Source organism: Mustela nivalis, assembly GCF_964662115.1.
Source record: "Mustela nivalis genome assembly, chromosome: 5".
Classification (NCBI taxonomy): Eukaryota; Metazoa; Chordata; class Mammalia; order Carnivora; family Mustelidae; genus Mustela; species Mustela nivalis.
The window spans coordinates 80281529-80309515 of NC_139024.1; the positions used below are offsets into that span (position 1 = coordinate 80281529).

The window sequence follows — 27987 nt, forward strand, 5'->3', positions numbered from 1 at the left end:
AGGCTTTTTCTCTTGATACTTTGAATATTTAACTCTATCTTTGTTACTTACATGGTTTCTGAGGGAAATTTGATATAATTCTCATCTTTGCTCCTCTGCAGGTAAGTTGTATTTTTCCATTAATTTCTTTCCAAAAATTTTCTTTACGTTTGGTTTTCTTTCTTCCTTTTTTTTTTTTTTTTAAGATTTTATTTATTTATTTGATACACAGAGAGAGAAATCACAAGTAGGCAGGGAGGCAGGCAGAGAGAGAGGGGGAAACATGCTCTCTGCTGAGCAGAGAGCCTGATGCAGGACTCAATCCCAGGACCCTGAGATCATGACCCGAGCTGAAGGCAGAGGCTTAACCCACTGAGCCACCCAAGTGCCCTACATTTAATTTTCTGACATTTAAATATGTGCCTCCATGTAGTTTTGTGGGGTTTTTTTAAACAGTTTTCCTGCTTAGTATTATCTTGAGTTTTCTGGATCCATGGTTTGTTTGGTGTCTGACATTAGTTAATCAATTAATGACTAATTAGTCATTATTGCTTCAAATATTATTGCTGTTCCTTTTTCCCTTTCTTCTCATTCTGGCTTCCCATGACATGCTATACCTTTTAGAGTTGTCCCACAGTTATTGGATTCTGTTGTGTTATTTTTTACCTTTTCTCCTGTTTGCTTTTCAGTTTTGGAAGTTTCCATTGAAACTTATACTATCTTTACATTCAGAGATTCTTTACTCAGACTTGTCCAGTCCACTAATGAGCCCACCAAAGGCATTCTTCCTTTCTTTTCCAGTGTTTCTGATCTCAAGAATTTTTTTTTTAATTTTTCTCTTTGACTTTCCATCTCTTTGTTTATACTACCAGAGAAAAATTGCCTGTATTTAATGTGACAACCTGGGATGACTTTTGGAGCTAAAACTCATAAAAGTCTAGAGTCCCCCATGAATGGAGATTTTAATTCTCAGAGTTGTCCACACTGAGCCTCTAGCAATTCATTAATTACAGTTCAGGTTTTCTTTACTGGTTCCCATAGAGGTAACAGCCCTGGTAAGTTGTGATTCTCTGTCTGTCTTCCTAATTTGGGGGACAGTAGTTTACCCTGTGACCTCATTTCTCTACATCTTAAAATAATTACTGATATTTCAGTTTGTTCAGGTTTTTACTTACAGTTAAACAAGTGGCAACTTGTGGCAACTTCTGAGCTCCTTAAATGCTGGACTGAAAAACAGAAGAACTCACATAGATTTTCTCTTGTATTTTCTTCTATGAGCTTTCATCTATAAGTTTTATGTTTTTCATTTAGATCCTTTCATTCATTGAGTTAATTTATGTATCAGATTTGACATAGGGATCAAGATAGATTTTATTTTCCTTTTTGCATAAGGCTATCCAGTTATTCCAGCACCATTTATAGAGCAGATTATCTTTTCTTCCTTGAATTGCTTTTGCATTTTTATCAAAATGTGTGGGCCTATTGTTGGACTGTCTTTTCTCTCTGTCTTTTCTTTTTCTAATATGATGCTGAATTAATTACTGTAGCTTTATAGTAAATGTGGAAATTAAATCATGACCTCCTACTTTGTTTTTTTTGGTTTGATTCTTCTATTTCCTTTACTTTTCCATATAAATTTTGGGATGACTCTGTCAATTTCTATAAAAAGAAAAACCACATTAGGATTTTGTTGGAGGGGTGGTGTATCTGGGTGGTACAGTTGGTTAAGTGTCTGACTCTTGGTTTTCACTCAGGTCGTGATCTCAGGGTAGTGAGATTGAGTCCTCATCGTGTTCTGTGCCCAGTGCACAGTCTGCTTAGGACTTTCTCTCCCTTGGCACCGCCACTGCTTGCTCTCTCTTTTCTCTCAAATAAATAAATAAATAAATAAATAAATCTTTTAAGAAAATTTTGAGTTTGGAATTGCATTGAATCTATCGACCAATGTAGGGATAATTATAAAACAATTTGGGGAAGCGTCTTTAAAATACTGCATTTTTCAGGGATGTCTGTGTGGCTCAGTCGGTTCAGCGTTTGCCTTCAGCTCAGGTCGTGATCCCAGGGTCCTGGGATTGAGTTCTGCATCAGGCTCCTTGCTCAGTAAGGAGCCACTTCCTGCCACTCCCGGCTTGTGCTCACTCTCTCTGACAAATAAATAAATAAAATCTTTTAAATAAATAAATACTGAGTTTTTCAATTCATGAACATGGAATATCTCTTTACTTAATTAGTTATCTTTGATTTCCCTCATCAGTGTTTTGTAGTTCTTACATACAGATCTTGCACATTATTTTTTGTAATTATTATTATTATTTTTTTTTAGTAATCTGCACCCAGGTGGGGCTCAAATTCACAGCTCAGGTCTTGCACATTTTTAAAGACTTATACCCAGGTATTTCATATTTTCAGGTGCTATTATAAATTATATTATTTTTATTTATTTATTTTAAAAAATATTTTATTTATTTGAGAGAGAGAGAGAGCATGAGCAGGGAGAGGGGCAGAGGGGGAAGAAACTCACTAATGAACAGGGAGCCCAACAGTGGGGCTTGACTGGGAACACTGGGATCATGACCTGAGCCAAAGAAAGACACTTAACTGACTGAGCCTCCCAGATGCCCCAACTTGTATTATGTTTTAATTGCAGTTTTTAATACTTTTCTAATATATAGAGATATGACTGGTTTTTGTATATTGACTTGCATCCTATATCCTTGCTATACTCACTTAGTTCTAGTAGCTCTTTTGTACATGACTTGGAATTTTATACATAATCATATTGTCTGAAAATATATAGTTCATTTTTTCCTTTTTGATCGGATGTTTGTTAATTTCTTTTCCTTTATTTTACTGGCTAGAACCTCCACCAAGATTTTGAATAAGAGTAATGAGAGCTAATCTTCTTGCCTTGTTCTGATCTTGGGGATGAGGGTGGGGGTAAGCATTCAGTCCTTTATGATTAAATATGTCATGATTTTTGTAAATACCCTTTATAAAACTGAAGAAGTTCACTCTATTCCTGGCTTTCTGAGAGACTTTTTTTTATCATGAATAATTATTGATTTTTGTCAGGTTTTACTCCTGAATATAATGGCTTGGTTATTTGCTTTTTTCCTCCTTATTTGATATTGATATGGTGAATTATACTGGTTAATTTTTGAATGTTGAATTAGCCTTGCAGTCCCTAGATAAACCCTATTTGGTTATAATCTATTATTTTATGGATTGTTTGATTTACTTGTATTTTTTGAGGATTTTTGTATCTGTGTTTATGAGAGATACTGGTCTTTAGTTTTCTTTTAATATATCTTTAGCTTTGGTATCTTAATAATGCTGGCTATAGTAAATGAGTTGGGAAGTGTTCCTTGTTTTTCCATATTTTTGAAAAATTTGTTTAGAATTGGTATTATCTCTTTCATAAATGTTTTGTAGAACTCATCATGAAGTCATCTCAGTCTGTAGTTATTTTTTTTGTTGTTGTGGGATTTTTAACTACATAGTCAATTTTCAAAGTAGATACAGGAGTATGCAAGCTATCTATTCCTTTTTAGATAAACTTTCACAGTTTATATATTTCAAAGAGTTTGACCATTTCATCTAAGTTATCAAACTTAGGGCATAGAGTTGTTCATTGTATTTACTTACTATTAGTTAAATTTCTATAGAGTTTATAGTGATATCCCCCTTTCATTCCTGATATTTGTAACTTGTTTCTCCTCTTTTTTTCTTGGTCAGTCTAGCTTATCAATTTTTATCAACAATTATAAGTACTCAGTATCTGTCATATACCTTTTTTTTTTTTTTAAAGATTTTATTTATTTATTTGACAGAGAGAGATCACAGTAGACAGAGAGGCAGGCAGAGAGAGAGAGACGGAAGCAGGCTCCCTGCTAAGCAGAGAGCCCGATGCAGGACTCGATCCCAGGACCCTGAGATCATGACCTGAGCCGAAGGCAGCGGCTTAACCACTGAGCCACCCAGGCGCCCTTGTCATATACCTTTTAAAGAGTTTTATTATATTCTGTTTGAACATCCAAGACTCTGTAAGATACATTCCATTGTTATATGTTTTATAAAACATATTAGGAAACTTGCCTACAGTATTCACAACCAGAATGACAGATCCAGAATTTAAGATCCAAGTCTGTGTGACTCCAAAGCCTTTGCCTTTTTATTTTATTTTTTTAAGACTTCATTTGTTTGTTCATTTATTTTAGAGAGTGCACATGCACAAGTTGGGAGAGGACCAGAGGGAAAGGGAGAGAGAAAGAATCTCAACCAGACACTGCACTGAGCCCACCACAGGGCTCAATCTCATAAACCCAAGGTCATGACCTGGGCTGAAACCAAGAGTCAGATGCTTAACTGATGGAACCAGCCAGGCGCCCCCAGAGTTCTTGCTTTTGACCACTCTGGTATAAAGGATGAATCAATACCAAAAAAGACATATTAAAGGAGTCATCTTTCTTTGATGTGACTAGGAGCAAACTTCTCGTTTTCATCATTGGACTCTAATATCTCCTGTTTTCTGTCTTTTGGACCTTCTCTATAAACAGCCTATTATATAGAACCTCTTGTCAGAAGATCTCTGGAGATCTATTTGCCCCTTCTGTTCAGTAAGGGTACCTAGCAAGGAAAGAGAAAATTTGGAGACTTCTGGTTGCTATAAAATACTTAATAACACATCTTATATTTTTAGAACATAGGATCTTCTGAGGCCTTCCAGTTCCTGGATACCAGAAACAGTTTTCCTAATGCCATCCATTTTTTCTTAATGAAGTATAGTTGACATACAATATTATATTCATTTCAGGTATACAACATAGTGATTCGACAATTAGATACATTATGAAATGCTTACTGTGCTCAGTCGTTACCATCTGTCACCATACAAAGTTATTACAATATTATTGACTATATTCTCTATGCTGTACTTTATTTACATCCCTATGACTCATTTATAAGTTTGTACCTCTTAATTCCTTTCACTTATTTTGTCCATCCTCCCATTCCTTCTCCCCTTGGGAACCACTAGGTCTGTCTGATGCCATTCACTCTTGACAGATTAGAAATAAAAGCATTGACTCTTTTCCATTTAAAATGTAGGTACTTTTCCCTCATAGGTATAAGAAATGCTTTGGGAAGTAAAAGCTGACATAGCTTGCTTGTTTCCTTAGGTCTGACAGTAACTGCTGTGAAAGACTCAGGAGAATGGAATTTGGAGGCTGGTGCGTTAGTTCTGGCAGATGCGGGCCTTTGCTGTATCGATGAGTTTAACAGCCTCAAAGAGCATGACAGAACCAGTATCCACGAGGCAATGGAGCAACAAACCATAAGTGTTGCTAAGGCTGGGTAAGAGTTTCTTTTCTTTAAAATCTATGGAAATAATGAGGTTAGTTAATAATATGATCATGGAAAAATATGAACCTTATTGAACTGCAAGGTATGTTTGGTCTTATCAGGGATTATCAGTATGTTCATCAAGACACAAGTTAGCATCCCCATGGAGGTGTATGAGGAAGTAAAAATGAGTTGCTGGGATGAAGAACGGCAAAACTAAAGTATAAATGTACGTTGACTTAATTTATGGAGGGGACTTATGAAGAGCTTTCAATGTAGGATCCAACTTATTCTCTCATTCAATAATGTATATCTACAGTGGGCATATTACTATGTTAGGAATTTTTTATTTAAAGTGAAAATACTTGATTACCCATACCTCGTACCTTATCCTCTGCTAGGTGTGAATTAGTATGAACCTTTTTTGCTATCTGTAAATATGTCATAAGATTATTTTAGAAAATGAAATTAAAAAGCAAAGATATACAAAACATAAATCTAAGTTGTTCTTCCATTTCCATGGTGTGGAAAGCTGTAAGAGCATGTCACTCCCATCCTAACAAGAAAAATCTAAATAGCCTGCAAAAATCATAACTTCCCTTGAACATATCAGAGAGCTGATTTAGAAGGAAATCAAGGGAACTTAATTCTAAAGTGTGACAGCCCATCTGAGGAGGGATGAGGCACACAAACTGTTTACCTTTGACAGAGATGAGAGGAAGAGGTGGCTACTGTAGAAGCAAATAAGAAAAAACTAAAATTTTTAAAATTCCTTGATGTCTAAGCATGGGCTAGCATGTTAGTTTTGAATAACTGAGAGCTCCAAATCCAAGGGGAGTTCTCAGTTGCAAGCCATTCTCCACAGGTCTGCAACCCATGGCATCTTGGCAGAAGAATAGAAGCAAAAATACCCAAAACCTTTCTACTTTGGGAAGAGCTTAGAGCATCATCCTTCCCTCCCACAGGAGCTAGGCAAAATGGTTCTTCCGGGAGAAGGGTAGAAGTAAAACCCTTTTTCTTGTGAGGGAAGGGCTGGAAACACTCTTCAGGTTCAGCTTCCTAAACCAAGGCAAAACAGAGGTATGTACCATGGGGACAAGAACAGAACAACTCGCCCCAGGACCACCACAGATAGATGGCAGGGTTTTGCTGCCACCAGGTGGAAGGGACAGAAAGGTTTACAGTTTTGTAGCCCATCCCATCCAAAAGCAGGCTCACAGACACTGCCTCAGAACAGGAGACCAAAAACCAACTTGGCCCCCAAATAAGCCTAATACCTAGTAACAAGCAGTCTTTCAGTAGGGAAGGCACAGGGGTATGGTTGTGGTGAGGTGTGCGGTGACTGTTGAAAGCTGAAGGTAGAGTAGAAACACTGAGAATGGTCTTCCAGCACTGCGCTACAACCCCCATCTAGATGCACAAAGTAACAACAGCTCAACAGTGAAAGAATTCAAAGTCTGGGGGCACCTGGGTGGCTCAGTGGGTTAAGCCTCTGCCTTCGGCTCAGGTCATGATCCCAGGGTCCTGGGATCGAGCCCCACATTGGGCTCTCTGCTCAGCGGGGAGCCTGCTTCCTCCTCTCTCTCTCTGCCTGCCTCTCTGCCTACTTGTGATCTCTGTCTGTCAAATAAATAAATAAAATCTTTAAAAAAAAAAAAAGAATTCAAAGTCTGTGATACATTGAGGATACACATAACAACAAGGCCAATACCCAGAACAACTCTCATGGCCTTACAGACACTAATGGCCTTACACTATACACGAAGTGTTATAATATTATTTGAAGGTAAACTGTAAGAAGTTAAAGATGTAAACTCTAGAACAACCACTAAAAGATAAAAGAGGAGTAAATAACAAGGCAGTGGTAGAGGTAAAATGGAATCATAAAAAAATAATACAAAAGAATACAAGAAGAGAAGAAAAAGTGAACAAAGAATAGATGGGACAAATAAAATGCAGTTAGCTAGATGGTAGATAGAAATTCAGCCATATCAATAATTATATTAATAATCATGTAAACAATTAAAAGGCAGCGATTGTCAGATTGGATAGAAAAGCAAGACTCAACTAAATGCTGCCTTCAAGAAACTGACTTTAAATTCAAATGCATAGGTAAGTTAAAAGATGGCAAAAAAATATTCCATGGAAACACCAAAACCTGACCAAGACATTACAAGAAAGTGAAACTACAGAATGATATTCACTGAACATAAGACATGAAAATTCTTTTTTCTTTTTTTTAAGTAGGCTCCACACCCAGTGTGAGACTTGAACTCACAGCCCTGAGATCTAGAGTACATGATGTATCAACTGAGACAGCCAGGTGTCCCATGACATGAGAATTCTTAATAATACTTAAGTAAATTAAATCCAGCAGTATATTAAAAAGATCATATGTTACAACCAAGGGGGGATCATCCAGAAATGCAAAGTTGATGTAATATTTGAAAATCAATCAATGTAAATTCATAATATCAGTGGAAGAAAAAAGAAAACATCTCAGTAGATGTAAAAAGCATATCAAACAAAATTAAATACCCAATAATGATAAACATTCTCAGCAAATAAGAAAAGTCCACCTGTCTGTTTAAATGTCATCTATGGAAAACTGAAAAGAAACATTTCACAATTTCTGATGAAGTGAAATGTTTTCCACTTAAGATTGGGAGCATGTCAAGGATGTCTAGTCTTACCACTTCTGGCCAGTATTGTACTAGAAATTCTAGTCATTTTAATAATGCAAAAAAAAGAAATAAAAGACATTCAGTTTGGAAAGGAAGAAGCTGAAACTGTCTATATGACATGATTGTCTCCATAGAAGATCTCAAAAGAATCAATGAAATAGGTATTAGAACTAATAAATGAATTTTAAAAGTCACAGGATGCAAGATGGGTATATAAAAATTTATTATATTTCTAAATGCTACCAATGAATAATTAGAAACTGAAGTAAAACATACTACTTATAATAGTATCCACAAATATGAAATGTTTAGGGATAAATCTAGCAAAACACATTCTAGATTTTTCCAATAAAAACTACAAAACAGGGGCGCCTGGGTGGCTCAGTGGGTTAAAGCCTCTGCCTTCGGCTCAGGTCATGATCTCAGGGTCCTGGGATCGAGCCCCACATCAGGCTCCCTGCAGCAGGAGCCTGCTTTCTCCTCTCTCTCTCTCTGCCTGCCTCTCTGCCTACTTGTCATTTCTGTCTGTCAAATAAATAAATAAAATCTTAAAAAAAAAAAAAAAACTACAGAACATTGGTGTAAGAAATTAAAGAAGACCTACGTAAGTGGTGATACATACTCTTTCATTCATCAGAAGACAATGTTGTTAAGATACCTGTTTTCCTCAAAAGGATCTATAGAATCTATACAATTTCAGTTAAAATCCCAGCAAATTTGCAGAAATCGGCAATTTTAAATTTTATATGGAAAAGCACAGGAACTAGAATAGCCAAAACAATTTTGAAAAAGAACAGATCAGTAAAATTTAATTTATTTCAGGATTTACTATAAAGCTATAATAATCAAGATAGCATAGCATTGGTATAAAGATAGACATACATCAGTGGAAGAGAATATGGGTCCAGAAATAGAATCATAGATATAAAGTTAGTTGATTTTTAAGAACAATGCCAAGATAATTAAAAAATAAAAGGATAATCATTTTTTTAAAAAATGGTGCTAGAACACTTGAATGTTTATTTACAAAAAAATGACTTACGCATTAATGCTTATAGCATTCATCATCACCCACGATGGAAAATAACCCAGAAATCCATCAGCTGGTGGATGGATAAATATTTTGATAAATTCATATAGTAGAATATTACTAGAAAGATAGAACTATTGATACATGCAACAACATGATTGAATCTTAAAAGTGCTATGTGAAGTGAAAGATGCCAGGCACAATAACTACTTAGTTTATGATTCCATTTATATGAAATTCTAGAAAAGGCAAAATTGTAAGAAGAGAAATCATATCAGTGGTTGCCAAGGATTGGGCATTAGGATAAGAGATTGAATGTAGAGGGGCACCTAAAAAAGTTGGATTTTACTCTACATAAATTATACCACAATAATCCTTAATTTAATGTAAACCCATGTTTTTAATTATTTCCTCCATATATTTTATTTTTAGATTCAACAGACTTGAAATCATTCTGTGAAATTGCTATTGAAATTTCCAAACACTTACTTTTTTTTACTTATCTCTTCCCGGATTGGTAACAGTGTATGGATGGGTACAAGTTCATGGCCTAAGTTTGACTGCTGGTGGTGGACTTGGATAGTAAGCTACCACAGAAGGATAGATGAAGGGAATGGAAAGGAAAAATAGTCTAGGAAGAGATAATATATTTATCATCAGTAAAACCCTTTTTTTAACTTGTAGTGACATCTTCTAAAGGAAATAATTTTAATGAATAATTTTCAGATTGGAATTTTTTGTTCATTGGGAAAGGAGACAGTTTACAACTAGAAAACATGTGCTACTCATATTTACAGTCAGTTTCAAATTATTTCTCCTTTAAACCATTTGTCAAATATGTAATATGTACCAAAGGACATTTGCATGAGAAGCACTTTGAATGATATGATATTACGAACTTTTCTTAAGGGCTTACTTTTTTACCATTGTACCACAGTAGATATTGGTATTATGGTTATTATTATGGTAAACATTTGTATGGTTATCTTTTCAAGATAAAATTCTTCAAATGTTTCTCTTTTGTCTTGGCTACTATCCAAACTTTATTTATTTTTTTTTTTTTAAGATTTTATTTATTTACTTGACAGAGAGAGATGACAAGCAGGCAGAGAGGCAGGCAGAGAGACAGGAGGAAGCAGGCTCCCTGCTGAGCAGAGAGCCCGATGCAGGGCTCGATCCTAGGACCCTGAGACCATGACCTGAGCCGAAGGCAGTGGCTTAACCCACTGAGCCACCCAGGCGCCCCACTATCCAAACTTTAATACCTCTTTGACCTGTGGCATGGATCAGACTTGATATTTTAGCCTCTCAGCTTCATTACATATATGCAAGAACTTTTATTTTTTGAAGCTTTTTGGCATATCTATTTCATTTAAGGATTACTATAATTTACCACATTCCAGGAATTATAGGATCTTTGTTCTCTTCTAGTTATTATCCCTACAGTAGTTCTTATTCATCCAGGTGTTGGGTGTCGGTGGCATTCTGATTTGTTCCACACCCTACATAACTACTTCTGGATTCATAAAGACATTTTTACTATTTAATTTTTTTTTTTAAAGATTTTATTTATTTATTTGTCAGAGAGAGAGAGGAGCGAGAGTGAGCACAGGCAGACAGAGTGGTAGGCAGAGGCAGAGGGAGAAGCAGGCTCCCGCTGAGCAAGGAGCCCGATGCAGGATTCGATCCCAGGACGCTGGGATCATGACCTGAGCCGAAGGCAGCCGCTTAACCAGCTGAGCCACCCAGGTGTCCCTTACTATTTAATTTTTATCATGCATTTTAAAACACAGTTTGTAAATGTTGCATAACATTTAACATTACATAACATTACAAACATTAATGGTTTGCTTTTTAAATTTCTCCATCTTGAAAGGGTTTCAACTTGAGCAATTTCGTGAAGATATTTTTTAATTACCTTGTTGTACAAACACAGCTTAGGTTCCTGAAGTCTCTGAACTTACCAGACAGCCAGTTCCCAGAGGTAACAGGGCCACCACACGTGGATGAGCATTTAGCATGTGCTGCTTTTGCTTCTGAACATAATGTTTCTAATGCATGTTGGCCTGAACATGTATTTCAACCAGATTTCATGTTTTTTATACTATTCAAGAATTTAAAATTGTGTTTAAAAACAGATGAGGCATATGACTTGGATTTGAATCTCTTCCACCTTGAGTTGTTAGGCTCCATATTTTCCAGGCAGAGGCTATGACCGGAAACAACACCTAGGAAGGGCAGATGTTAGTGTCCAAAAGACCAAATAAGACCAAATTCCTCTGGAATTATTTCCCTCCTTGTGAATTCTTGGTAAAAGTCCTTAAAACTGCCACTATCACTACTCAGAACAACAAATATTCAACAATAACAAAAGCAGTGAATGTCCCTTCATTTAAATAAAGCAAAAGTATGGGGCACCTGGGTGGCTCAGTCCCTTAAGCATCAGACTCTTTGTTTTTGATCAGGTCTTGTTCTCAGGGTTGTGAGATGGAGCCCAAGCGCAGAGTGGGCTTGAAGTTTTTCCCCTCTTCCTCTCCCTCCTCCTCTGCTCCTCCCCTGCTGGTGTTCTCTCTCTCTCTCAAATAAATAAATACTATCTTTCATTTATTATTTATCTTATTTATTTATTTATTTATTTATTATTTATCTTATTTATCTCAAAATGTTTTTAAAAATTAAATTATATTTAAAAATAAGCAAAACTAAATTGTTAATATTCTTTTCGAAAAATTGATTGTTTATGGGGGAAAAAGCATAAGCTTTGAGGTCAGAGAAACCCACAGTCAATTCTAGTCTCTGTTACTACTTTCTGGTCTTATGCAACATAATTGCCACCTCTGGGCCTCAATATAGTCATCTGTGAAAGGAAAATAACAAAACCCTTCTTCCAAGGGAAGTCTCAACTTACCAGTTTGGTAGATGTCAATATCATGGCTTCATGCCTACCATATGGTAAAATTCACAAACATTTTTAAGCACATTAAGTACATTTAAATTGTTGTGCATGTATTTGTGTTCTTTAAAAAAAAAAAATCTTTGTTTTCTAACCAGTCCTGTTAGGTTAGGGTAAGTTAGGATTTACAACTCTCCAAAATTATTTTATTTCATATGTATATGAAAGTTCACAAAACTCCTTGTGTTTCTGAACTCAATCAAGTCTGCCAAATAATTTCAGAATTATTATACCAACACTGTTGCCAGTAATAACAACCACAAAAAAAAACTAGTATTCAAGCCTTCTTTGCAGTTTTTCTTATTCTTAGAATATACTCCAATAAAGTCATATTTGGTCAGAATGCATATTCAAAGGTTATTTGAATTAATTATTTTCTTTGTGTGGTCATCTTATTGACTTGATAGTTAGGAAATAGGGTTTTAAATTTATGCTTGTGTTCACTTTTACAGTTTGCTTTTTTTAGTCTTTTTAAAATTTTATTTTATTTTCTGAATTGTAAAACATGTTTCAAAAGTCAATACTATATAAAAAGATATACCAAAGAGACAACACTCTTATCCCTACCTCTTCCATCCTATTTTTTCCCGTCTTTTACGGTTATGTTTTTTTATTGGTTTCTGATTTATCCTTCCTTGTTTGCTTTTTTGCAAAAATAAGCAAAAACACATGGTGGGGGGTTGCATGAGCATGTGTTTGAATCTCTTATGCAAAAGATAGTGTATATATAGATAGATATAGATATATACATATCCTCTTTGGTACTGCTTCAATAATTATTATATGTAGTATTCTCATCTTTTCATATTTTTTTAGAAATTCTGCAATTTGAATTTGTATGTCCCCTTTCTACCAAGAATTTGCTTTAAAGAGTTCTTTAGTTTCAGGTAGAAGAATCTTTTAAAATTTACTTGTGTTTTGATGTTATTAATTTCTAGTTGTTGTCTGTATTATTTGTACCTTAAAGAACTTCATAAGGTTTTTTGTTTTGTTTTTGTTTTTTTGTTTTGTTTTGTTTTGTTTTGGTGGCCTAATATAAAGACAGTTCCATGGCTGGTCCATGTGTGCTTGAGAAGTTCTGTTCTCTGTGATCACCATGTAATATACACACGTAAACTGTGCCTTATAAATGATGTTGTTTAGGTCCCCTGTATCTTTACTTAACTTTTGTATGTTTGACATGTCTTAGACTGAGAATGGTGTATTCATCTGTTGTTATTCTGTGTCTGCTGGGTTCTCTTTGTATCTCTCATAGCTTTTTCTTTCTGAATGTGTTGCTGTGGCTTTGGCATTTATACTTCTTTGTCGTTGGCTTTTGGTCGGAAAGTTGCCTTGCGCGGTATTAAGATCACAACTCCTGATATCATATTAGTGCATTTGCCTAATATATCTTTGTTCATTCCTTCATGATTAACCATTAGATTTCAGTTTGTTCTTTTTTAAATTGTTCAAATTTTTTTTTATTTTTATTTTTGGGGTCTTTTTATTATAACGTGGGGACAGGACCTATGGGCAGAAAAGCTGCCTCAGTCTGTTCTCTTATATAGAGCATACAGTTGGTCTTACTTTATTTTGCTTTATGAATGACCTGAAGATATTTTTCTTCTAATGTATGAATTAAGCACATTTACATTTATTGGCATTACCAATATGGTTAGAGTTAACTGTTTCATTTTTTAAAAATGTACTACATTTCTTTTTCTATGTATTTGGGATTTTGGAAGGTTTGTATTTTTGTTATACATTAGTAGTTGGCCAACTTTTTCTATAAAGGCCCAGATAGTAAATGTTTAAGGCTTTGTGGACCATTCCATCTCTTATACAACCTCTGTTAATTTGGACAATATGACTACATTAATGTCTACAATGTGGACAGAGCAAAAGAAGTCATAGACAATATGTTACATACTGGATTTGGCTGTGTCCCATTGAAACTTTATTTACAAAAACAGGTGAAGTGGATTTGACCTACCACCTGAAGTTTGCCAACAGCTATTCTAGGACTTACCTTAAAAAAAAAAAAAACCTTTTATAATGCCAGCAGCCCCTTTATCCTCAGTTGGGAGTTTTAAATAATACCTTTGAGTCTGTTACCTGTGTGATAATCAATGAGTTGTACTTTCCCCCTCCTCCCTTCTCTTTACTATTAAAAAAAGGATTGTATTATTTATACTTTGACAGGACAGATAACACATACTCTTCTACTTGTATCCCTTCTTGTGTTTTGATCTTTGATCTAAAATTAACTGTCTTCGGTGCTCACCATCAATCCAGAGCATCACTGACATCTCTTACTTAAATGAAGCTTATCCTTGGAAAGGGCTCCTGAATACTACACTGAGTTTGTACAGGTTTCAAACTATTTTTCTTAGCTTCGATACTTGAAAACAGCTTGGCTGGATATGAAGACCTATAGGGACTTACACTTTCTTTTCCGTAGTCTTGCTATGTGCATTGCTGTTGGCAAATATGATGCCGTTATGATATCCTTTGCTTTGTAGGTGATTTGATTTTCTTGCCTGAAGGCCCAGAAGGGTTTCTTTTCTTTTTTTAAATATAATATTTTTACTAGGCTATGTGTCAGTTGATTATTCATGGTCGGTTTGTCTAGATGTTAGTGGGCCCTTTGAAATATAAAATTCTTTCTGAATTTTTTCTTGAATTACAGTTTTATATATATAAGCTCTGTCCCATGTTTTTGTTTTTCAGAAATCTAATCACATATAGTTTAGGTCTTCTTTGCCTAGATTCTGTAGCAACCAACTTGTATCTTAGACAAGTTTTTAGCTCTTTTGCATTTTGTTTTTATTCTCTTGGTGTTTTTATGCCTCCTCATAGCACTCTTTATTATATTTCCAATCTTGAGTCTTTGGTGTCTCAGATTTGAATGTTCATTTCTGAATTTTTTTTTTTTTTAGATTTGTTTATTTATTTGACAGAGAGAGAGAGAAAGAGAAAGAAACAGTGAGAGAGGGAACACAAGCTGGGGGAGTAGGAGAAAAAGAAACAGGCCTCCTGCCGAGCAGAGTCCGATACTGGGCTCCATCCCAGGATCCTGTGATCACGACCCCAGCCGAAGGCAGACGCCTAGTGACTGAGCCACCCTGGCGCCCCTGAAATTATTTTGTCTTCTCTCTCTCTTACTTTTCTTCCCTGAGTCATCTCTGGATATACATCTTCTTTTTTGTACTTTTCTGTTTTGAGTTCTTGAATTTCTTATTTGGAGTGTTTTTTCACATATGCAAATGTTTGTTTAAGGACATTAAATTGAGCAGATTATGTACAGATTTCTTCTGCTTTGTGGGTTTTATGGCAGGTTATTGGAAAGGGGTTTTATCCCCTGAGGTATTTTGATTCTTAAAGTAGTTTTATATAGATGTTGCATGTTATTTCCTTTACTTTTAAAATGTCTTATCTTTTCCTAAATCAATAATAGTTATTCTATAATGGTGATGGTGAGAAGTTTGGAGGATGTACTAGTTTTTAGTTCAGAGTAATCTCCGTGAGCCCCTATTACTTAACAGATAGTGTTTTTTTTCTGAAGGTTAAGGGAGTGGTTGATGTGTCTTTTGATTCTGTTTCTTATTTGTTTAGTAGGATCTTTAACATCCACTGCTTACCTCCCCTTCCCCTGATCACCACGACTCCAAGGGACTCCTGACCTTTGCTGGTCACTGCCATCTATTCCAGGAGCTTTCCCAAGAAAGCCACCACTGCTCTCAAGAACTTTCAGGTCCCCCTTTCTATTCCCCAGTAGTCACTGCTTTGATTCTCAAGGTTTCAAACCTTTTCTCAATATTTCCCTGTTCTCTGTGGAACTCTATCCTTCTAAGGGTGATGTTAGCTATATTCCACCATTATGAGGAACCCACTGGTCTCTTCTCCTTTCCACTTAGTCTCGACTGATCTTTCTATGGCCTTGTGGGCTCTAAATTAGCTCTGCCAGATTTTAATGTCTGTTTGTTGATTTCCATGTATATTGAACACTGCAGTATTCTCTCTCACTCTTATTTTTTAGTTTTGTTTTATGGGTTTATTTGCTCCCTTGATTATCTGTAAGGTCTCTGAAGGATATGTGGAGAAATTTAGACATAAGTAGCTGCCATCATCCTCTGGAAACCTGGAAATCAACATTTTATTTTTTAAGCTATTCTTTCTCATTCAACTCATACCAACTTCTGCTGTGTATTTTAAAATATTACCCATGTTTTCTTTGAACCATTTCTAGAAAGAGTACTTGGAGAAATACTTTTCTATAATTGTTTTAAAGGGTTCAAATATGCAGAGATGGAATTAAACTTTTCTATATCCTTCAGAATCAATAGCCAGAAAATCCAGGGAAGTGTTTTAGAATTAGAACAAGGAATACCTCTTAGTGGTTAGAGCTGCCTAGAAGTCAAAAAGGCGGCGTGTAAGGTTATGTGGTCCTTCAAGTATAGACTAGAAAAGATTTGTGTAAGGAATTCAGGCATCTAATGAGTAAATAGATAACACTTAAGGTACCACCCATGGGATGCTGTAAACCCCAGCCATGACAAAGGCTGATTGATTGCAGAACATATACATATATAAAATATGGTTTCAAGTTACATCATGAAATATTGAATGTGATCTATGCTAGACATGGAACAAGTTCAGGAAACTGCGTTAAGAGGCTCCACCTCTTTTTTTAGTGACTACAAGGACACATTGGGTATGAAAGAATTATAATAATTAAGAGGAAGAATCTGAGCTAGTCTGGCTGGGTTGAGGTTTCAGCTCTACTACCTGCTAGCTAATTACTGACAATTTACTGGACTACTCTATCTTGCCTTTTTCTTTGATAAGATGATGAGAATTACTCCATTTCAGAGGGCTACTGTGAAAATTAAATGAGTTAATCCGTGTAAAGGGCTTCTGATATAATCTGACCTATAATAAATGCAGTTAAATTATTGTTATAGGTCTGTAATTCTATTTAGAAACCCTTGAGGCCAAATACATGTTGGAATTCAGATTTTTTTGTTTTCATTTTAGGAAAGTAACGGTGCATATGTCTATATTATGAAACCTACTAGCCACACCGGAGACAGCATCCTATAATCAGACATTTTCATTCTATTGAGGTGAAGCTTATGAAACTTCACACTAAATGGAATAAAGACACATCAATTTAGGTCAGCTTTTCCTGACAAATTAACTATGAACAACTTGCTCTTCCAGAACTTTTTGGATTTTGAAATTGTGATAAGTGACTATGGGCCATTGTCACCATCATCATTAGGCTCCTCCATCTGTCCAGGAACTTTGATCTGTCAGCCAAAACATGATGAAATATCGAGGGTGAATGATGGCTGGGAAGGCCCTTTAAAGTTATAATGAGAAGAGCTCTTGTTACCCAAAGTGCACCTTAGGCCTACGGTACCTTGGGTGGCAAAAGCTGCACCTTTTGATGGCTGGAATGTAGTTTGGAAAATGGGAGTTTGTTGAAAGTAGATATAAAATAGCAGCTGTATTGTGTCATTGCCACCTGAGTATTGAAGGGTACTCACCTTCAAACCTACTCTCCCATTATTGTGACTTGGATACTTTCTCTGACTGCTCTTTCGTGGGCGTCTTTGGGTCTTTCAACCTCATTTGGCTCTCTCTAGTGGTTAGGACCCGCTAACTAGAATTCTCCTGTAGAATGCTCATGCTGATGCTTAAATCTGTATGATTCATTTTACTTCTTCTTTAGTTGATGTCTAAACTCCTTGTTTTGAAGGGGGAAAAACCACCTTCAGGTATATATATATATATGTGGGTAACTGACTACAGGAAAAATAGAAGTCGAGTCCATTGACTCCTGTGGGCATATGGAGCAACGGAAGGCAGACTTTGCATCACCTAAGGCTTCAGGAGGTTTCTTTTTTTTTTTTTTTAAAGATTTTATTTATTTATTTGTCAGAGAGAGAGAGAGCAAGAGCGAGCACAGGCAGAGTGGCAGGCAGAGTCAGAGGGAGAAGCAGGCTCCCTGCGGAGCAAGGAGCCCGATGTGGGACTCAATCCCAGGACGCTGGGATCATGACCTGAGCCGAAGGCAGCTGCTTAACCAACTGAGCCACCCAGGCGCCCCTTCAGGAGGTTTCTTAATGAAAACTAGGGAGGAAAAGAGAAAAAAAGAGAAAATTATAAGAAAAGAGAAAATTATAAGTAAAAAGGGAAGAAAAACCACCACCCCCAACAACAAAAATTGGAAAGGTCTGGGCTGGATGACCTGCTGCATGTGATTCCAGTGGTACCACTGAGAATAAGCAGCAATGATTCCTACCATATGCTCATATTTTGGGGTGGGTTTTCAGTTTGTTAAATCCACATACTGCTTGAGAATCCCATGCGGCACTTATTTAGTGCTCTTGTCACTGTTTTTTGCTGTCTAGCTTTGGTGAGGGACACCAGGACCCAGGCCTCAGCTATGAGGGGATGGTTGCTAGCAGGCTGACAACATCAGGCACGTATTGACAGTGAGGACAAGGACCGCCTCACCTTGGTTCGCACCGATGTCATCCCCCTTCAGCACATAGTAGTCTTTGATGAATGAGGTCCCATGGCAGCATTTAAGGGGTCTTACTGTGTTTCTAAGACTTGATTAGTGTCCTGTGCGCAAATTCACTGGATGTCAGTATTGATGGCTTGCAGAATGATCTGCTGAGAAGTCTCCCTCTTTGTGAGTGCAGACTCGCTGGGGTCACTGTCCATGTTCTCATGGACAAGTAATTAGTCATGATTCTCCTTTCAAACATGTAGACTGGGGTGAAGGACCCCTCCTAAGTAGTTTGCTAAAGATGACAATGTACTACTCAAAGAGGAACAGGTGCCTTGACTTGGTCTGGGACTGCATGCTTGTATCCAGCTCTATCATGTAGAACTGTCCTGCTGCAACAGTATCTTGAAAAGGAAGCCTATGGAATGGGAGAAAATATTTGCCAACCATATATTAGATAAAGGGTTAATATCTGAGATACATGCAGAACTCATACAGCAGACAATCAGATTAAAAAATGAGCAGAGAACTAAATAGACATTTTTCCAAAGAAGACATAGGGATGGCCAACAGTACATGAAAAGGTACTCAACATCACTAACCATTGGGGAAATGCAAATCAAAACCACAATGAGATATATCATCTCATACCTGTTAGAATGGCTATCACCAAGAAGACAAGAGATAACAAGTACTGGAAAAGATGTGGAGAAAAGGAAACCCTTGTACTCTCTTGGTAGTAATGTATTATTGGTGTAGCCACTATGGAAAATAGTATGGAGGTTCCTTAAAAAATTAGAAAAGAACTACTACATGATCCAGCAGTCCCATTTCTGGGTGGACACAAGAAGAAATGAAAATGGGATATCGAGGAGATATCCTGCACTGTCATGTTTACTGCAGCGTGCTTCACAATAGCCAAGACATGGAAACAACCCAAGTGCCTACCAACAGATGAATGGATAAAAAAGATGTGGTATGTGTATATACAGTAGAATAGATTCAGCCATGAGAAAAAAAGGAAATCTGCCATTTGACAAGGATGGACCTTGAGGACATTATAAATAAGTCAGACGGAAAGGCAAATACTGTATGATATCACTTATCTATAGCATTATAAAAAATCAAACTCATAAAAACAGAGAGTAAAATAGTAGTTGTCAGGGCCTGGAGGTTGGGGAAGAAAGATGTTTTTTAAGGGTACAAACTTACAACTGGTAGACCAGTCCTGGAGATCTAATCTAGTGAATATAAACAACAGTATTATATTATAATCATCAAACTTGCTAAGACACTAGATCTTTTTTTTTTTTTTAAGATTTATTTATTTTGCTGGTGGGGAGAGCCGAGGGAGAGAGAGAACCTTAGACAGACACCACACTGAGCACAGAGCCCAACATGGGGCTTGATCCCACAACCCCGAGATCATGAGGCAAAACCAGGAGTCAGAGGTTTAACAGAGAGAGCCAAACAGGCACTCTGAGACTAGGTCTTAATCACTCTCACTATTAAAAAAGAAATGGTAATTAAGTAACATGGTGGAAGTGCTAACTTTCACTACAATGGTAACCTATTACAATATGTAAGTGTAGCATATCAATGTGTCATATACCTTGAGTTTATATAATGTTACATGTCAAATGGAATTCAATAAAATTGAAAAAGAAGGTTGGTAAATTACACAGTGTGGTATCTGGCACATGATGAGGTGCTTAACTATAAGTAACACAAGTATCTCTAGCCAAATCTATTTTGTTCCAGAATTTGGGTATAAGAAATTTATCAGAAAATTTATCTTGCTATATTCATATTCCTTTTTCAGAAAGCAGGAGTTTGGATAATAAGGGATATCTGTATTTATCTAGTACTTATTAGGTGCTAGGCTCTATTCTAAGTATTGTGCAAGTAATAACCCATTTCTTTTCACAATAGTTCTATATCAGGCTATCATTAAAACCCCCTTTTCACAAGTATGGAAACTGAGGGACAGGAAAAAAGAAGCTGCTTCCTTTGGCTGGAACATAATTTGGGGAATGGGAGTCTGTGCAAAGTAGGTATAAAATAGCAGGCATTCCTGTTCTCCCATTATTGTGACTCAGATACTTTCCTGTGACTGTTTCTCTGTGTGTGTGTGTTTGTGGATTTTTCAGACTCGTTCAGTTCTCTTTAGTAGTTCAGTTCTCCCTGTTGTGTCCGTTTCAGATACCCTCAAAAGAGGGTGGATTACATTGTCACTAGTAGACTCATCCAGCAGCAGTTCGAGGCCTCTGAGCAGCTCGGGGAATGACTGCCGTTAGTTGGTTCCCACTTTCTGGTCTGGCCCACTGTTCCTGCAAGTCAGTTCACAAAGAAGGGTCTGTGGAGTTACAGGCTTCACGAACATTCCAGTGACTGGCCTGTCCAGAACTCCTGTATACTGAAGACAAAAGAATCACTTAAGCAATACATATCAAGTCCTCTGGCAGTTGTCCGAGCTGGTCGGCTCGTCAGTGCTGGGAGCAATAGTTTGGGCAGACAGAATAGCCTGGTGACTATAGTTCCTCCATCTAATAGGAACTACTTCTGAATGAGGAGGGTCTCAAGCTCAGTGGGTCTCAAAGAGCTAGGTAGAAAGGGTGTTGGGATTTATAAAGATACTACTTAGTCACACCTGTTCAAACTCTGTATTAGGTTTTACAGTTTGTCCCCAGATCACATCTACCACCAATTATGTGGTACTTTTCCTCCAGCTGGAGGAACTGTCCTTTGACATAATGTCACTTAGGGAACAGTGCAAGAATAGCACATACTGATTTTGTTCTTGTGATGGCTGTCAAGTGCACCTTCAGTGCACAGTGTATACGTATCATCTGCTTGGTGGTGGGAATAACAGAAACATTCTTAAGTTCTCCTGTAGTTCATGTTCATTTTTCTTTCTATCTTTCTTTTTTTTTTTTTTAAGATTTTATTTATTTGAGAGAGAGTGAGAGAGAGAGAACACACGTGCATGCGAGGCAGAGAGAGAGCATGGGCAGAGGGAAAGGGAGAAGCAGACTCCCCACAGAGCAGGGAGGCCAACGTGGGTGTCGATCCCAGGACCCCAGAATCACAACCTGAGCTGAAGGCATCTGCTTAACCGACTGAGCCACCCAGGCGCCCCTCATGTTCATTTTTCATGGCACCTAATCTGTGTGCCACTGTGCAGTTTATGAAAGAGTTTAGGTCTGCCTCCCAACAGGAGCTCATCACATTTTTTGGCTAACAGTTTTCAGAATCTTCAGTTCATTCTCTCCTTAATTAGAAGCCTGTTAATCTTCCTGATGCAAAGTATACAGTTATTTGCCAAATTCAGAGCTCTTGAGAAAATGTCTCTAGAGACATGAAGCATATCAAGTTGTTAATTAGTAAGCAGATTAGAAGGGTTACCTGTGAAAAGGGAATACTTAATCATGTATTCTACCAAAGCAAAATAAAGATACTCTGAATTTTACCCTTAAAAGACCTTGCCTACTCCTCACTCCTCAGTTCAAAGACTTCTTCATTTAGCCAGCAGTACAAAAGCTAACACCATCCAGATGTACTGAGTCCTTTTTTCTGAGAACACTTCATGTTTTTCTTTAAGATGTTTGATACCTTATAACATCACATTTAGGAATTCTTAAATGCGTCTGTTTTTGCTTTCTTTCTTTTTCTCATGTTTCAAGTGACTAAAGTGTGATTACTTTGTGAAGGATTTTTTTTTATTATTAACATATAGTGTACTATTTGTTTCAGGGGTACAGGTCTGTGAATTATTAGTCTTACATAATTCACAGCACTCACCATAGCACATACCTCCCCAATGTCCATTCCCAGCCACCCCATCCCTCCCACCTTCCTCCCCTCCAGCAACCCTCAGTTTGTTTCCTGAGATTAAGAGTGTCTTATGGTTTGTCTCCCTTTCTGGTTTCATCTTGTTTCATTTTTCCCTCCCTTCCCCTATGCTCCTCTGCCTTGGTTCTCAAGTTCCACATATGTGAAGGATTTTTTAAAATTTGAATTATAATATCCTTTAAGGATATTAGTATGAACCACTGAATCAGAGTATCTGGCTGACCTCCAAGGCTGCAGGAAATTTCTCAGGTGTTTGTTTCCTTGCTTGCTTGCTTGCTTGTTTTTAATGTGTCTCTTTGCACACACTGCACAGAGAATTCCAGGGCGGGGTGTCAGTAGACTCTTAAGTAATAGAGGATTCCTTTGCTATTTGCTAAGAACCATTATAGGGAAAAATCTGATATTGCAATTATATATTTGATGCTACTAAATTATATTCACAAGGCTAGGTAGGAAATACAGTCTAAATTTTAAAAACAGCCATGTTGGCAATTTATTATTTTGCTCAGTAAACGTATCTTGAGCACTGAGCAATGTCATGCTCTCTGCTAGCTACTGAAACCACAAAGACCAAAAGACAGAGCCTTTGTTCTCAAATGCTCAGAACTTCGTAGCGAGACAGACAAGTAGGCGTTTATTTTACATGAGATTCTAACGGTCATAGAAGAGCCACAGCACCAGTCCCACTCAGCTGATCTTCAGTTTCCTAGTCCATGCCCAGCCTACGCATCAGACTCTCAGAGATGGGACCTGGGACTCTATTATTAAAACCCACCTTGGTTCTCATTGATGAGCTGGGCATAGGAACCCCTGCTCCCAGGTAAGATTGCTCTGCACTCCAGGCTACCTGGCTGCCTCTTCCTCTGGATCTTGAGAAGCTGCATCTCTGGTCGCCTCTACCTCACATCAGTCCCAGGTTCAGGCAGGGAGACGGAGAGGTGGCAACAAGTCCTCCCTGCCACCCCACTGAGAGGACTCTGACTCCTAGGGGACTGAGGACGCTCTGAAGCAAGTCAAGCAGTGTCCCTTGGAGCATGCCACCAGGATGTGAAGATGTACATTCACATCATGTACTTCAAGAGTTTCTGTTCTTTCTAGATGCTCTGTATAAGCAGTACATTGACTCCTGTCCTGGCCTGTGACCTTTTTGTTACCCTTCATTGAATCAATCTAGCTTTATCAACCTTATGAAAAAGAAGAGAGGGTGTGTATACCTAGCATTGAAGATTATCAAATATGTATCTAATGAATTGTGAGGGTATTATTATTATTATTATTTTAATTTATTTACTTGTCAGAGAGAGAGTGAATGAGAGCAAACACAGGCAGACAGAGTGGAAGGAAGAGTCAGAGGGAGAAGCAGGCTCCCTGCGGAGCAAGGAGCCCGATGTGGGACTCAATCCCAGGACGCTGGGATCATGACCTGAGCCGAAGGCAGCCGCTTAACCAACTGAGCCACCCAGGCGTCCCCCTTTTTTTTTTTTTTTTTTTATTGAGGGTATTATTAACATAGTCTTATTTTGTATATTTTTGTGAGGATTCTTACCCTTCTAGAAATGTTGGATGATCTAGAAACATATGTGACTATTGCATTGCAGGCTATTTTTTGGCCTAATTCTTTTGGCGAGGAGACCGCTCAAACATTGGAGTAGTTTTTGCCACAGCCAAAGGATCTGGTGCTCATTAGAGGGATTTGTCATTTATTCAGGGTAGGCTCACTGCACTAGCAGACAGTGGCTTAGCGCAGTCTAAGTTGTGTCTGGCTCATCTGTATGTGGGAGAGTTCTAGCCCACGAAGTCACTCAGGAGCCCTGGCCCCTTCTGTCCTAGAGCACGTTAGTCTTCAGGACTGGTCCTGAAGAATATTATCATAATGTTCCCAAGGTTCATCCAAGTTGTTGCATGGACCTATAGTTTGTTCCTTTTCATGGTCAAATAGTACTCCATTATATGACTAAACCACAGTTTGTTTATCCATTCATCAGTTGATGGAACTTTGGGCTGTTTCTACTTTTTGGCTATTATGAATATTACTAAGAAGATTCACATACAAGTTTTATGTGCATATATGTTTTCATTGCTCTTGGGTATATAATAGGAGGGATTACCAGCTCATATGAGAACCATATTTAACTTGTTAAGGAACCATCAAACTGTTTTCTAATGCCACAGTACCAGTTTACAGTCCCTTGAGCATTGCAAGAAGGTTCCCATTTCTCTACATCCTAGCCAATATTTGTTGTCTTTGCGATTATAACAATCCTAGTATCTAAAGTAGTATCCCACCTGTGGTCTTGATTCGTGTTTCCCTAACGACTTATTTAATGAGCATCTTTTCACATGTTATTGGCCATTTGTGTAGTTTCATTGGAGAAATATCTATTCGAATCCTTTGCCCATTTTTGAGCTGGATTATTTGTCCTTTTATTGTTGAGTTTTAGGAGATATTTGTATGTTCTGGATATAAGTCCTTTCACAGATATATGATATGCAAATAATTTCATTCTGTGGGTTTCTTTACTTCTTTGATAGTACCCTTTGAAGCACAAAGTTTTTAATTTTGGTGAAGTCCATTTTATCTGTTTTGCCTTCTTTTGCTTGCACTTCTGGTGCCCTTTCTGCCCCAGGTTGTTTTACAACTTGAAAGCAACAGAGGATTTCTTTAGAGGGGGGGTTGTGGTTTCTTGGGCAGCACACATCCCCTGGAAAGAAGCCTCTCATCTCTTTGCTTCCCAGCAATTGGTTGTGCCAGGAACCAGAGTTCGTTTCTTCACAGATTCTCGAGCCTGGTTTGTCGGGTTTTTGTTTTCTTCTTGTAAAAAACCACTACTTCCAGACTCCAGAGAGGAGGAGCAAGACTGAAAAGGCTTTGCCCCAGGAAATTTACTCATTTGTACAATGATCCAGGGTAAGTAAGGGTGAAGCCTTCAGTTTTAGACAGCCTGAATATAGCCACCATTAGGATGAGTAAAAGAGGAATGTTCACAGCAATACTATGCACAATGGCCATGAGGTAGAAGCAACACGAGTGTCCACGGAGGGACAAATACATAAACAAAATGTGATACACACGTACACACACGTGCACACATGAAATGCTATTCTGCTTTAAAAAGGAAGGAAATTCTATTTACTACAATAGGGATGAACCTTGAGGACATAAGTATACTAAGGGAAATAAGTCAGCCCCAAAAGATAAAATATGGAATGATTACACTTATATGGATTTCTAGAGTAGTCAAATTCGTAGTGACAGAATGTAAAATGGTGATTTCCAGGGACTGGGAAGAGGGGGAAATGGGGAGTTGTGGTTTAATGGGTATAGAGTTTCAGTTCTGCAAGATGAAAATAGTTTTGAAAATTAGCTGTACAACAGTGTGAATATGAATATACTTAACACCACTGAACAGTACACTTAAAAATAAGTAGGGCGGTAAATTTCATGTTATGGATATTCTTTTGCCACAATAAAAAAACTGGAAGCTATTATGAACTGAATATTTGTGATTCCTCCCAAATCCACATGCTGAAGCTGTAATCCCCAATGTGATAATATTGAATTGAGGCCTTAGGGAGGGTAGTGCCTCCATAGTGGGATTAATGTCCTGTGGGAAGAGGAGAGACCCGAATTCTCTCTCTGTCTTTCTTTACACACACACACACACACACACACACACACACACACACACACACACAGAAAGAGAGAGAGAGAGAGAACAAGGAAAGACCATGTGAGCACTGTGAGAAGGCAGCTGTTTACAAACTAGGAAGAGGGTTCTCACTAGGAACTGAATCTGCCAGCACTTTGACCTTGTACTTCCAGCTTCCAGAATGGTGAGAAATAAATGTCTGCTGTTGAAGCCTCCCAGTCAATGATATTTTGTTAAAGCAGCCCAAAGTAAGACCTTTGTCTAAAAAATTGAAGGCTTCACCCTTACTTACCCTGGGTCATTTTGTACAACTGAGCAAATTTCCTGGGGCTCTTGTTCAAAGCCTTTTCAGTCTTGCTCTTACTCTCTGGGGTCTGGAAGTAGTGGTTTTTTACAACCTTTTAACATGTCACTTTTCTGAGTTGTGCACTGTCTTTCATTACTGCTTGAGAACTGGTCAGTTCTTTCCTGTGCTCATCTCTTTCATGCAGTATTTTGCCAAAGGAAGCTTTTCTTGCTTCATGTCACTGTCAGATGTGGGTTGAGGGTGGGATGCTCTGCTCCACACAGTCACTCAGGACCCAGGCATCCTCCCTCAGGTGGCTCTCTGACTCCATGGCCTTATCCTTGTCTGTACTGACAAAGAGAGAGAAGGAGGAGGAGGGTTACACGGGAAGGCTTTTAGGGACTACCCTCTCCCCCGCCCGCCGGAAATGGCATGTGTTCTTCCGCCCCCATTCCATTGGCAATACTTCTTCCCTGCAGTCCTACTTGACCATAAAAGAGGATGGGAAACACGGTCTGGCTCTGCTCCTAGGGCAAAGGGAAACAAAGTTTGGTGAATACATAGCAGCCACTGTCACAAGCGAGCACTGAACTTAGGGGTCCCAGCATATCGACAGTGACTAAAGCCATGAATGGAGATGGGGATCACCCCTTAAAGGATGCACTGAGAATACTGGGAGAGGATTGCAAAAACAAAAGCACTTCCCGGAGGGCCTGAAACAGTGAAAATAATTTATGTGACCTAACTTTGCAATGTCTAGAAAAGTTATTACTATGATTTTGGGAAAGTATAAACAAGTGGACTAAAAACAGAAAAATTATCATATGATTTCACTCACATGTAGAGTTTGAGAAACAAAACAGAGGACCACAGGAGAAGGGAGGGAAAAATAAAACACGATGACATTAGAGAGGGAGACAAACCATAAGAGTCTCTTAATCTCAGGAAACAAACTGAGGGTTGCTGAAGGGGAAGAGTGTGGAAGGGATGGGGTAACTGGGTGATGGGCATTAAGGAGAGCACGTGATGGAATAAACACTGGTGTTATATGCAACTGATGAATCACTAAACTCTAACTCTGAGACTAATTATACACTCTATGTTAATTAATTGAATTTTTTAAAAGGTAGATTTTTCCAGAAACTGAAATGTTTTCCTTCCTTGAACTAAATGTAGAAAAACATATATATTAGCATGATTATTTTATCGCTGTTGAAACCTGTAACTATAGAATGGCATTGAATTTTAGAAACACAGAACTAGGTAAAGCTTTATTTTTTATTTTCCATTATTTAGTGGATGTTTATAAGCATTTAATATGAGAAAGGCAGGTGAGGATAACAGTAAGTCACAGTCCCTCAAGGAGGATCGAATCCAATAGGAAGAAGATAAGGCAAGTCAGTGACTACCTAAAGCATCAGGTGGGGTTCTCTACAACCACAGGAACTGTTCTAGATGGTCCACTACTGGGGGGCAGGGGGACAGTCTGCAGGTAAAGAGCACTGGTTGTGGAGCTAGCCGGTCTGGGTTTGAATGGCAGCTCTGCCGCTCTTTTAACTTCTACGTTCCATATTACCAAGCCAGTGATATATTATCTACCTTTCAGGTGATTGTGCGTCTTAGGGAGAGAGTGTTCATACATAAAGCCTAGCACAGTGCTTGCCATTACAGATAAGGTAATTACCTTTATTATTGTTATCAGAGAAGGCAG

At 37.8% G+C, this 27987-nt stretch overlaps 1 protein-coding gene across 7 annotated transcripts in view; it reads left to right on the plus strand.

Moving 5' to 3' along the window:
• The window catches only part of MCM9 (minichromosome maintenance 9 homologous recombination repair factor), a 95183-nt gene that overhangs the window by 51751 nt on the left and 15445 nt on the right, over nt 1-27987 (plus strand). For all 7 annotated transcript variants that reach the window (XR_014311863.1, XR_014311864.1, XR_014311865.1 and 4 more), the window contains one exon: nt 5157-5331. Coding sequence is in view for 4 of the 7 variants with exons in the window: in XM_082730943.1 (XP_082587069.1) it covers nt 5157-5331 (175 nt within the window). In the remaining 3 variants the exon portion in view is untranslated. The remainder of the gene's footprint in view (nt 1-5156; nt 5332-27987) is intronic.